Raw genomic sequence first — 13,195 nt, 5'->3', positions numbered from 1 at the left:
CACAGGATGCAAATAAGAAGCGTGCATGCAAACACGCAGCGAACAATTCAAGCACGTCCGTAAGCATATTCATAGCTATGTTTAAATTAGCAGCAGGAGGGACGAGTGAGTGGACAGTTATGAATGAGTCATATTAATAGTGACAGCAGTGACTTTGAGCTTTTTGACAACAGGGTTTGTTGAGCCAACAGTATGAAAAAGACTGAGAATGGACAGCCATGTTAGCAAGTCTGGCTTGCAACTCACAACTCAGAAATTTGCAACTTCCGATAATTTGCGACTTTGTGCTAAAATACGACGGATCCCCATCGGAAGTTGGAATTCACACAACTATGCCGGGACCCGTGGGAGGCAGGGCAGGATGTATTTGTAGACGACATTATTTGTTTTAGGCAAGTGGATGAATCATTTGGATAGGTTTCCATGAATGAAAATGCCGTAAAATAACATTAAAAATGGAGTCTGTTACCCATGTGTCGTTTTTTTCTCTTTTGTTTCATTCACGTACGTGAGGAGGCTGATCTGTCGAGGGATTGGCCAAAGAGATGTCCGTCTGTTACAGTCTGGAACTCTTGGAGGTCGGGAGGTGTAAAGTTCAAGTGGTATGTCCCCACCTATGACTTTTGCCTTAAGCACTGAAATGCTTGGGTGCTAATGTCATGCTCATGATGACAATGCTAACGCATAGCTTACGCTACTTTAGTTTGTTAGCATGCTAACTATAGTTGATTAGCTTTAAACACATTGTGCAGCTGAAGATGATGGAAATAGAAATGCCAGGATAAATGTTGACAAATCACATTTCTCAAAACTACTGATATGTTTCAAACTGAACACAAAATTTACTTGAATGTTGTAACATTCTAGTAAATTTTGTGTTCAGTTTTATGTTTTATGTTGGTTCAATGTTGCGGGCCGGTTAAGTTTAGGCTAAAAAAAACACTGGGTTAGGGTTAGGAGATCATCGTGTCATCATGTCTTGGGAAACTGGAAATCGTCCCAGCGTCTTATAAAAAAAAATCCAGTCTTTCACCCTTCCAAATGTCAAAACACAGTCTGGAACAGTGGCAACATCGTCCCCTCCACTTTACGTCTCTTTTTCTCAGTTTTTGGTGAATTTCAAGCGCCACCTATAGGCTTGAATATGAACTACAGCATGTTCAGTCGTTTACAATGTACCGGTTTTGAAGGCAAATATTCTTGAAACGATGCCAAGGAAGACGGGGGAAAAAAAGATTGTTTTGGTATGTGTGGACACGGCCTAAATCATTCACTGTAGAGTCAATGTCAGCCAATCGTTGGATTTTGATGTCAACCCCTTTTCATCTCCAGCTAGAATATATATCTGTTCAACGTTAATGTCTAACATCTCTCTATGGTAAATTGAAACATACAAATTTACCATATCCGTTGTTTGTAGAAATGTTCAATACCAACATTTTCTTATAGCAACTTGGCTGTTTTTCAAGTATTTGGTCATAAACCAAAGTATTAGACAAATTGATATTTCCCTTACGCTTTCATGATGGTTTTGATGAGAAGTATAAAGATCACCAATGCTTTAACAGTTCGTCCTGAGGGGAACATGACTGGGTGTACCAGATTTATGACAATTGATCCAATAACTATCTAGATATTTCATCAAAAAGCACAGACATTAACCACATGTTGGTGCTAGAGGAAAAGTCAGCCAATCACCAAAGTCACGAGGATAAACCCCTGAAAACTATGAATGTCTGTACAGGATGTTGTGCCTATCCATTGACTAGTTGTTGAGTATTTCACAGAGACGAACCAACCAACAGAGCGACATTGCCATCCCCGGGGCAATGCTCCTAGCGGGGCTAAAAATACCCCTTTCGACTGACATTTACTGTGAGAGAACAGAACCTCCACCCCACACAGCACTCAGTCTCTCTCAGTCCGCCGTGTTTACATCTCACATTTACCATGTCGGCGGCCCGCATGTGTCAGAATGCTACATGTTGTTTAACAGCGTCTGCCGGCGGTCATGTGACCAGAAATGAGTGCAGATCTGTTGACAAGTCAATCCACCTGAGAAAAATGAGTGTGCGCCCTGCAGGGAAGGCACGCTGTTTGTTACGTGCCGGGGAAGCTCTGGTGATTTGTCACTGTGATTTATCTCTGTTGTTACCCGTCCGGGGCACAACAATGAGGTGCCCCTCGTTTTTTTTTTTTAATCTCTGAATGTTTACTGCTGCACGGAGATTTTAGAAGAGAAGCTCCATTACATAACCCCTCTTGTTGCAACAGATGATTTACAGCAGGCGACGTGTGTGCGTGAATATAACTCCTGTGCAGATAGCCGAATGTGATGTAGTGCGTCTGATGCAGAGCTGGATCCATCCTCACTCGTCTGTCGCCGCAGACATCGTTTTTCATATTAGACCTGCATGCTGGCAGCGTGCCTGACATCCTCTCTCCTCCTGTCCCCCCCCCCTCCTCTTTTCACCTCCTTTTTTTTCTTTACCCTCCCTCACTTGTCCCCTTACACAAACACACGTCTCCCCCCCCCCCCCTTTCCTGCCTCTGATCAGCCTGAGTGCTGCAGTGATTTCAGTCTGTCTGCCCTGCATTGGGAAAAAAAAGTTTGAAAAAAAAAAACCTGTCCCAGTTTGATGACATCATTGCTGCCACTCATGCTCAAGCCAGCATGTTCGAGACCACGAGTGGAAACAACTGCTGCGAGTGTTTGTGTATTCAAATTCTCCTCCTATTAGTCAGTATGGGAGTCCAGCTGCAAGCCGTTGCACAGGAAGTGGTCGTAACAATGGTTTTGTTCAGACATGAGAACAGGAACATCCACACAGACACTCGCTCACTCATCCACGATGTCATACCACACTCCGAGTCTCCTCAACGACGACATTCAGTACTGGCACCCGAATTCTTACCTGCTGCTAATCTTGAGCCTGAACAAAAGTCTCAAGACTAAACTTGAGTACAATGCAGCAGTTTAATTAGATTTTGTGATGGTAGTTAATGTGAGGAAGAGAGAAAACTAATTAAATAACCAAGAAAATGCAAAAGTACATGTTACAATCTTAAAGGAGCAATCCGTAGTTTGGGGAAAGAAGGATTAAGATTTGATTTAATTACTTACTGATTTTTTTTTGTATTTAAGCCTAAACGAACTCAATAAACAATCTCTGTTTGTTTTAGTGACAGAATAAACAGAATAAACAGCCTTTAAGGACAAAATAATTTGAGTTTTACTTTGTTTATATGTGGCGTACCCCGCCACCTTTTTAGCTTCAAACAGTGTTCTGGCACCTTATTGTCCTCTGAGAACAGATTGTTTACTTAGTTATGGAAAAAACAAACATTTCTGAGTTTGTATTAATACCTCATTAATATTGAATATATAAAAAAATTCAGAGTTTTAATTTCTTCTCCAAAACTACGTAGCGCCCCTTTAATAACACGTATGTTAAAGGCAAAGACATTATGGTGAAAATGTGTTTAAAACTAGGATCTAAAAGACATCCCAGACTGACACGAGTTCTAGTTTGGCCCTCATGAGTTTAGACATACAACCCCCCTCATACACACACACAGACACACACACACACACACACACACTAATCCGGGCATGACGCAACCCTCTCAGCAACTGTATGTCATCATCAGCTAGACGTCCTCTGGGAGGGAGCGAGTCAGTATGACACGCTACCCTAATGGACACACCGGACAGCAGAGTGTGTTAATAATCTCTCCTCCACTATACAGTAACACACGCATTGACTGACCTAAATCACGATGCATTACAGTGTTATTAGTTAAAGATGTCGTTGTCTGATAGACCACCTCTTTGTACTGGTTACGTAACAACCCACTGTTATGGCTGGGAATTATAGAGGGCTGTTTCAGCGCTCTGTAAAGTGTTTCAATATGTGTCTAACATCTTCGTTGGGTCATTCACTCATTATTAGGACCTTACGTTTATTTCGAACTGAAATGTCCCGTTTATAACCTCCATACTACGACTGCCGCTTGAAAAAATTAACATACTACTTCCTAAGCTAACACCTCCGCGATGATAGCTTAATTAGCTATCTGGGGCTATAAACATAAAAGTGCTACTTAAAGTTACAATAGTCTAACTGATGTTTTGGTATCTTGGGGGCAGAACAACTAGCTAGGCTACAAACACAACACTGAAATGTATTGACTTGATGTGTCGAACATGCTAGCTAATACTTGCTGCACATTTAGCTGACACAGAGCAACATTAAAATCAATTTGGAGTTGTGTTTCTGGCCACCTGGGTCTAATAGTTACTTACCTTTAGCTCTGTTTTGGTCTCCACCAACTCCTGAGAAAAATGTCAGGCTTCATGTTCACTGTTTTATGCTGGGTAGGCTAGGTAGCTTGCAGAGGCTAAATTGCCTTGTTTTGCTGATTCCCTGTAGAATAACAAGCGTGACATGTCACACAATGTTAATATAAAAATATTGATAAGGCTGAAGCAGCTGTAAATAATATGTGTTAATAATATTACCCTCTACATAAGTGCAGGTAAGATTGTTTTTCTTCTTTATGCTTGGGTATGTGGGTCTAAAACGTTGAGTTGGAGGGTAAGGAAACAAGGGAAAAGTGCATTTAATTTGAAAACAAATCATTTTGGGGTGAATAAACCCCCATGGAAGTGGGGTGGGGGTGCTCCGCTCAAGGCCCAAAAAACGCTAAGTCTGGCCCTGTAAATACACCTATTTTGAATTGTTTTGTGTCAAATAGGTAAACTTGATCCACGCATTTAACATTTACTCTATTACAGTAACACCATTGCCCGATGATACGCGAGAGCTTTTTGTTGCTGAATAATGAAGCTCATTTACCGTCAACGTCCGTGCGTATCCTTCCTTCAGTGACTAATACCCTGACAGGTGGTGTACACACATACTCCACTGTTATTGGATCTGTGTGTGTCTTACACACACACACACACACACACACACACACACACACACACACACACACAGTGAGTAAATGTGTATGTGCAAAGTGGATATACCGTAGTGTGTGGGGTGGAAGTAAGTTGGTGAGCCTTTTAGTGAGGAGGAAATGTGAGGCTTGTGTAATGCTCCTTAATATTTCAGGTTTTGAATGAGAGAATAGATGGATGGATGGATGGATGGATGGAGGTCTGCCACTGCAGGACTAATGACGTCAACCCTGTAAACTAAGGATATAATCCTCTGTAGGCCTGACCTGCTCCTTTAGTGTAAGAGACTGACATCTAGCGGTCAGCTGCTAGAACAACACTATCATTTTGAGGCTTTCCTTCACTCTTCAGTAATTTAAACATCCTGAAATGTATGAATACATGCCACTGATTTCTTGTTCGCCTCTTTGCGTTGTGTCTGTGTGCGCACTGACCCAAATAACCTCCAACCTCCAGAGAAACACCGGTTTCACACCTTATCAAACCGTAACCCGATATAAAAAGACAAATCGGAAATTAAATGAGGTCACAGATAAGGCTCATGAAACGCACTCCTTATCAGTAAGCACATGTAATTAAGTCTGTTTTTCTAACACAGCCCAATGTAAACACACGGAGTGATTTTATGGTTGGAATATGGGTCAGACATCATCTGCTCTGCTGATGTTATAAACTCGCTGCAGGCTTTATTGATGCTACGGTGGCCGGCTACCGTCACATGGGGCCAACTGCCGCATTTCACAGTTGAACAAGCTGGTACACTGTGTGCTACCGACGCTGCAGGGCTCGAGTTATTTTCAGACCGAATATCCAATAATCGACCGAGACGCAAGTGTTTACGCACATATAGAGTGAGGCTGTGACCTTTGACTCGGCTACATCAATACAGCACGTATCTAAACTGCTACCAAGGTTTTCTGGTGAGGCTGAAACACGTTAAAAGTGAAGCTGAAATTGAAAAATATAGTATGTTTTCTAGGATTTAATTAATGAACAACAACAAAAAGAAATCTGTCTCATTGTAATTTTCAATTACATATTTTCATCTTAAATAAAATTTGTCACCTTATTGAAATAAAAAAAAAATTTGGCTGTAAAGTCACATTAAAGAACTAATGGTACCTTTTTTTCCTCTGTTGAAGTTAAAATCCCCTGAAAACATTAGTGTTAAGTCTGAAAGCTGCATTAATGAATATTTGTATTCTAACACTGGATCAATGACTACATATAACATGAAAGATAACCCTTACCCTTTTAATGACTTTCAGCTGTTTGTTTTGGGTTTACAGCAAAACTGTTATCGTTTTGTTTTGGTCCCATCACTCTTAATGACCGGCAGCTGATTTTGTTTTTACAAACAAAGAAAAAAAACGAAAGAAGAACTTAATTAAGAAATTAAAAACATTTTATAAACCTGCTGTACACCACCTACAAAGCACACACAGCAGACGGACAAAGTCGGCGACTAGCTTTAGCACATTGCGGAGCATTTCGCAGCTGAAGATGCCATGTGTTTCCTTCAGAAGATGGTGGAGACCAAAAAACAAGCTAAAAGGAGAAAGAATATTGGACAAACCGACTCCAAGTGAATGCTAATGTTGCCTCATAACTCCTGGATGCATAAAGACGAGCTTATTCTCTGACCTCTAATGACCGAAAAAAATTGAACAATTGAGGGTGCTTTTAGTATATTTACACACACACAGCATTAAACTTTCAAGCCTCCTTGGGTTTTATCAATGCCTCTGAATTTTAAACTCCAAACCACCTGTGTGGATTTGATCAGATTGACAGTGACCTGGCCACGTGAGAAGCAACAACACAGCTCTCATTATGTTTCAACCCAAAGATTGCTTAAGGACAAGTTCATCCAACAGCTCCGGAAGTGACTAACTTTCCATCGACATGAGGGTGAGTAGATAATGACTAAAGTTCATTTTCTGTTTCCAATTTGAATCCTTATTTGTGCATGGAAGTCCATGACAACATGTTTTTCATCATGTACCCAGCCCCACAAGAAAACTGACTGGGGAAAAAAGTCTTAATTAAGAAGATTAAGAAGTTGATCGAAAAAACGTTTGCTGGTCCTTTAAACTTGTTGTTACCTGATCAGTGTTGCTACCTGTAAAGACAATCACTGGAGTGTGAATCAATCTGTTCATGTTGTAGTTTGAACACAGATGTGTCTATTAAATACTCAACCAATGCTCAAAGTCTTAATGAAATACAGCCAAAAATAATGTAGAGTTGAACTAAGCTCGACTTTGAGCTTTTTGTTCCGGTCATGTCACCTCCCGCTGCTGTGCATTGTGTTGTAGTATTGACAGCAGGGTGGAGACAAACTGACTGTCCAACAGCAGACTGTGATTAACCGTGTCAGAAATAGAAGGGGAAGTATTACTCATCTGAAGGTGGAATAGCAGCCCTGCTTTGCTGGAATAACAAATGTTCTTTCCCCCACAACACCAAATAACCAAATAAAAATAACCAAATGATTGGTTATGTTGTGGCATTGTTGAGCTCTGTCAATGCCTGATATTATACACTGTTGCCACAGTCACCCTTCAATAAGCCGCAGGCTCGAAACATTTGCATGTCACCTGTTTGTGCGCGCTATTTACCTTTATTTAAATGGAGGTATCAATCGTATCGAGTGACACCTGTGTTGAAGCTGCTGTCGGTGTCATGAGCCGAGACTGTTCCAGATGATGAAAACACCTCACCGGGTCTCTGTCTGAGTCTGTTGTTCAGCGCCTGGGCGTGTTTATGTAGAGTCGTTTTCAGAGATGAATGAGTTTTGTGAGATATTACAGGAAATGTTCCACATCGCCCAGTTTTTTTGGATTCATATTCTGGTCTTGATCTGTTTTTGAGCTGCTTTTGTTCACATCGCTACAGTTTGAGGATCGTGCCCTTACGACTACTTTGCCCAGGTCTTTAAAACAGGATGGCGGTCTCAGACCGAGATGGGGAGCTCCTTCGGTCTACCATCCGTACGCAGAGCACGGGGTCGAACACTGGCGTCAGTTCATACCCAGAGCAGCGGGACGACCCTGAACCTGACATCCAGCCTGAGTCCAACCAAGGGACACCGGGGCCGGGGTACGGCCTCCCACCGCAGGCTGACATCGAGACCCGCATACAGCAGCTTAACAGCAGGCTCTTCCTCCTGCAGCACGTCAGGCAGATGTCCAAGGACACTAATGGAGGGACCATAGCAGAAAGTGAGTCAGTCTTTGTGGCCTGTGAGTGTCTCTTTGTTGCATATTTATATTTCAGCTTAAGATTTGGTTTGCATTTGTCTCTACTTCAGTTCACAAATTATTTAAAAAAACAAAACTTTTCATTTATTTTGGTTGGTCAGTCATGATAATGTTGATGTTGATAGCAGTGGTGAAAAAATAACTTAGATCCTTAACTGAAATAAAGGATACCAAAATGTGAGAACACAAGTAAAACTTTTGCACCTGCTCACATAAGGCCAACTCAAATTTGTCACAGAGAGGCGGTTTAATAAGTTTTTTCTCCACAGACCGGGCAGCCAAGAATACATTTTACAACCAGTTTTTATTTTTCAGCTCCTTAGTAGCCTTTCTGAGTTAGCTAGGTTAGCTTATAAAGGGTTTTTTTCACTTTACCACCATTCAAGATGAATAGATTAATACCTTGTTTATTTTACTCTTCTTCTTTTATTTGATCTATATCTTATATTTCTTTATTTCCAGCCTTTTCATCTTATTATCATATAATCATTCACATTTAATTGCTTGCTAAGAACTTATAATACAAATACGCAATCATTTATTTGACATGTGATGCTTTGCAGTAGTTGGTTAACAGTTATATTTACTGATGTATTCTGTTGTGAGTTTATACCTGTCTAATAACTTTTCACTGTATTTTGTCAGTTTTGAGGATCCATGAAGAGCTAACGCAGTAATAAAAAGTGGTTTACAGAAACATGAGCTTGCTTTAGATCCACTTCACCTGTGTAAAACCTGTCCTCCCTGTATGTCGGCTCGTCAGTGACCAGCGAGGACAGCGACAAACTGTGTGAGCTGGAGGCCGTCCTGAGGGAGCTGGAGGAGCTGCGGCTTAAAAAGGAGCTGAAGAAACAGAGCCACGGACACTGTCACCGTACCCGACCCTGCTTACTCTTAAAACAGACAGTTCTTTTTTTTACATAAAGACATAAATGAAAGCATCTATAACAACGTGTTCAAACTGCTCATGTTTCAAATCAGGTCAAGGGGCCGTGCGTCACACTTTTTCTAAAACGGAGACACCCCATGGGGGGATCTGCGTGCTGCCGCATCACCAGCCATCACAGGAGGACACAGCGCTGCAGCAGACTGGGCCTGTGCACGAGACGGGCGCCGTCGGCCCTCTCCCAGGTGAGTTTGAACACGCATGTAACAGTATCAGCCATGCATTTGTTCATGTGAGAGTGTATCAGGCCAGTGACTGTCTGTCTCTCTCTGGGACAAGTGGACAGTCTGGCTCAAGCAGCAGCGGTCACCCGGTGTCCGTCCTGTCAGGAGGTCGTCCTCACCGAAACCAGGAGCACAGTGGGCGAGGCGATGTGGCTGCTCTGCTGCTTGTTCTCCATGATGGGGTAGGTCTTCTCAGACCTGATTGGCTTTTGACACTCTTAGCTGGAAGCTGTTAGCCAAGTTCAGTGTTTTGCTCTGGTCGATCTTTCTGCTCGATGCAAGGACATCCTGGTTAAACGGAGGAGATTTAAGGTTGCATTCATAAGCTTCTTCGACTTTGGTTAGCCAACTAGTTTTGAGTCAAAATGTGTAAAACACATGGATGCTAACTTTTCTAACTATTCTTCTAGGTCAGCAACTAATGGTTACAACCCAGTATATGATTTAACAAAACTTTTCGTACCATCAACTGAATTAGTTAACAAAAAAAATGGCGGACCAAAGTAAAGGTTCAGTCACTGCCTCTTAGTGTGATGTCAAACTCAGCAAGCCATAGACAATACACATTCACAGCTTTCTGAGTTGTTGTTCTCACTTGAATTGAATTGCATGTGAATTTTCCCAGTCAGGAACAAATTTTTCCCATTTTTCCAGCACCACTTGAATGCACTTTTAGAAGCAATCTTAGTACAATGGTTGCACCTTCATATTATACTTGTTTGTTGTCACCAATTCAATTTGAATGTAACGTTTGGAAGAAAGGACAAACACATTTTTCATTAACCAATTGAAAATTTGAACTGATCACCAATGAAACCACCATTTATCAGTTTATTATTAGCATACTTACTTCTGGTATGACCACTAGCTATTGGTGGCTAATGTTTAGATCAATATTGCTCTGGAACTGACGTAGTGTAGTCCTTCAATGGGATAACGTTGGCCACCACAAGTGTTTTACAGTCAGTATGGACAGTACTCATGTGGCAGCCATCTTCCCCTGACTTCACACACAGCGGTGGAAGCTCTAACGTCGTACCGCTGTGCTCCAGGTTGCAAGTTTAAAGGAATTTGACTAATTGTTACTGTTTTGGCGCTTGCTCTTTTATCAGCAACTGAAAACACCGAAGCCACACCCTGTCTGGTTTCCCTCGTGGGACCTTTTTTGGGAGACAAACTTTGTATGGTAGTGAATGGAGAGAGACATATCGTTTTTTTATTCAGCGTGAATTGTGCCATGAACTACACGTATGATGTTTGTCATTTTAAAAGATACATAGACTGAAAATACGTAAAAGACTACGCAGCCAACAATCACGTCAGCGAAGTCTTTGGGCCATATTTCAACGTAAAACAACAGCTTCCCCAAGACAAAATACACTGACCATAATTCAATGCTAACGTTAGCTAGGTTGGTTTATCACATATGTTGTTTTAACTTGAAACGTGAAAATTCATTGTCTTTTAAGTTGCTGATCAATCAGGGGTGATGAAAATGAAAATGAAAATGGCCGGCGTGCGAAAATGGTCTCTTACAGACAAACTAGTGGTTGTAGAGCGCTCACTCCTTCTCATCCTTCCTTCCTTCCACAGGGGTTTTGCAGGCTGCTGTCTAATCCCTTTCTTCATGGACCACCTGAGGGACGTCCACCACCAGTGTCCCAACTGCCAGGTCCACATCCACACCTTCCAGCCACTCTGACTCGGACGTGTGATCTGTACAGCGCGGTCCGCGACTTCTCTGCTTGAGTGACAGCTCCCCGAGGTCTCTGAGCTTGTTTGGGACTAGACCTTTGCATTTATTTTTTTTGCAGCGCCACACTGAGGGAGCTCCACGATGACTTTGACATTTTGCCTTTGTTCTAGGTTAGGGCTTGTTTCACACTTGATTCTACAACTGGCCTCGGCAAATTTCCTGGAACTGACTGACTAAAGTCTCAGGAAAACTGAAGTCAAACATTCTGCGTGAGGCCACTGTTACAACTCGCCTCAGAGTACCTGCGCAACACTGACACATAGTGCATTTGCATGTTCCTCAGGTTTCCCCAAGTTGAGCAGCCGTTCCTCTGACTTTGGTGCATTAAAGGAGCACTATGTTGGTTTGGGGAAGACATTTTAATCTGATGAGAAAGATATTCATTAAACTAAATACTTACTTTCTTTTCATAACTGAATAAACAAACTGACCTTAAAGGACGACACAATTTAACACTTTGTTTATATGTGGCGGACCCTGCCACCTCTCTCGCTTCAAACAATGTTCCTCTGAGAACAGCTTGTTTATTCACTTATGGAACAGATTTTGTATTATCACCTAGTTAATATTGTAAATGACTGGGTTTGAATTTCGAGCAAACACTGCCATCTAAAACACTGCTCGCCTCAGTGATATCTAGGCTAGTTGAAGCGTCAGCTGTTTGGCTGCATCAAAACAACTGAACCTGATCCAGGATCCAGGCCCTTTTTTTTCCGTATACAGCTGTGTGGTGTAGGTCAGCAGCATAATGACCTTTGTGCCCGGTTTCCTTGGTGTTAGGAAAATTTATGCGGGGGAACTATTATCTGGACAGAAAATGGAAATGTATTACAGTGCACATGCAAATGCGAGCCTATAACATGACAACTGTCATCATTTACTGTCAACTACAAATATATTCAAATGCGGTGGCTTCATCGATTCTCGTATTTCTTGACTCATCTCATTTTCATTTGAAAGGCAGCATCAGCAGAGTCAGAGTATTGTTTGTGAAGAAACTTCTGCGCAGGCGTTCACAGTACACCAAATTTTATTGACACATAAAGGCATACAGTCCTTATATACATCTTTTTGAGTATGTACAAAATAGAGAACCCATGGATGTTACACATGTATAAAAATATGCATTACATCTATATAAATATGTACACAATGTGCAAAACATATGGCATACAAACAACAAGAGGCATGGCGTGGGGGGGTGGTGGGTGGAGGAGGAGGTGGAGCGGCTGCAGTGATGGATGTAAATCAGCAGAGGGTGGAGAAACTCCGTGCCTCATCTGTGCTTCCACTAATGTTCCCAAAATACATGCATTTAATGAAAACGGCCGGTGCGGAGCGCTGTTCGGCTGCTCCGCCCGAAAATGTAGAATGTTTACAAGATGATAAAACGGTGTGCAGGTGAACGAGGACAAGCGGGAGAGCTGGGGTCGATACGGGGACTCCAGCTGCGAAAGTAAAGGAACGTTCAAGGAACCTTTAGGGGTTCCTTCCACAAACCTCCAACAAGAGAGGGTTAATCAAGAGAGTTATTCAAACCCCCCCCCCCCACCCCATTCAACCACTCACATGTAAGTGCCTTCACTCTGTAGTAAAAGCTCTTACGCTAATAAAATCAAGGCAGGATCTAACATACAGTACAGTACATCGAGGGAAAACAGCAGCCATTTATTGCTTTCAGCTGTCCCCGTCTGACCAGTCAGCGACCGTAGAACTGCCGATAGTAAGTGGTGTCGATCACACACGCGCGTAGATTTACTGCAGTCGAGAGGTTTGTGTTCGCCTCATGTGGAAAATAATAAAAATTAAAACAGCTCCGCAAACCAAAAATATACACACAAACTCTTCTTTTACAGATATTTTTTTACACGAAGATTAAATGTTGTCGTTTTTTTTCCTTTAACTTTTCACTCTAAATACAAAAAAAAAAAATGTGAGAAAATTAACAAAAAGTGATAATATGTTCCACTGCCAGTTTGGCAAACAAAATATTGAATTCGATCGCCCTCGAGGGGCACCGTGAAGATTTGGGGAAGAAAT

The 13,195-nt window shown here is 41.9% G+C and overlaps 1 protein-coding gene across 1 annotated transcript; it reads left to right on the top strand.

Moving 5' to 3' along the window:
• The first annotated feature begins 7,484 nt into the window (after window positions 1–7,484).
• Window positions 7,485–13,114, top strand: LOC115571075 (uncharacterized). The gene is made up of 5 exons (XM_030400124.1): window positions 7,485–8,190; window positions 8,993–9,103; window positions 9,211–9,360; window positions 9,455–9,581; window positions 10,993–13,114. The coding sequence occupies exons 1-5, from the start codon at window positions 7,914–7,916 to the stop codon at window positions 11,099–11,101; spliced, it is 774 nt and encodes a 257-aa protein (XP_030255984.1). The 5' UTR covers window positions 7,485–7,913; the 3' UTR covers window positions 11,102–13,114.
• The last annotated feature ends 81 nt before the right edge of the window (window positions 13,115–13,195 follow it).

This window comes from Sparus aurata, chromosome 20, assembly GCF_900880675.1.
Source record: "Sparus aurata chromosome 20, fSpaAur1.1, whole genome shotgun sequence".
NCBI lineage: Eukaryota > Metazoa > Chordata > Actinopteri > Spariformes > Sparidae > Sparus > Sparus aurata.
The sequence above is the reverse complement of the archived record's forward strand: the minus strand, read 5'-3'. Positions and strand labels throughout refer to the sequence as shown.

What these genes read in the sequence shown, in the direction of transcription:
- LOC115571075 (XM_030400124.1), top strand. Translation starts at nt 7,914, where the DNA reads ATGGCGGTCTCAGACCGAGATGGGGAGCTCCTTCGGTCTACCATCCGT. An exon ending in GAGCCACGGACACTGTCACC is followed by an intron (nt 9,104 to 9,210) that starts GTACCCGACCCT and finishes GTTTCAAATCAG; the next exon opens with GTCAAGGGGCCGTGCGTCAC. An exon ending in CGCCGTCGGCCCTCTCCCAG is followed by an intron (nt 9,361 to 9,454) that starts GTGAGTTTGAAC and finishes CTCTGGGACAAG; the next exon opens with TGGACAGTCTGGCTCAAGCA.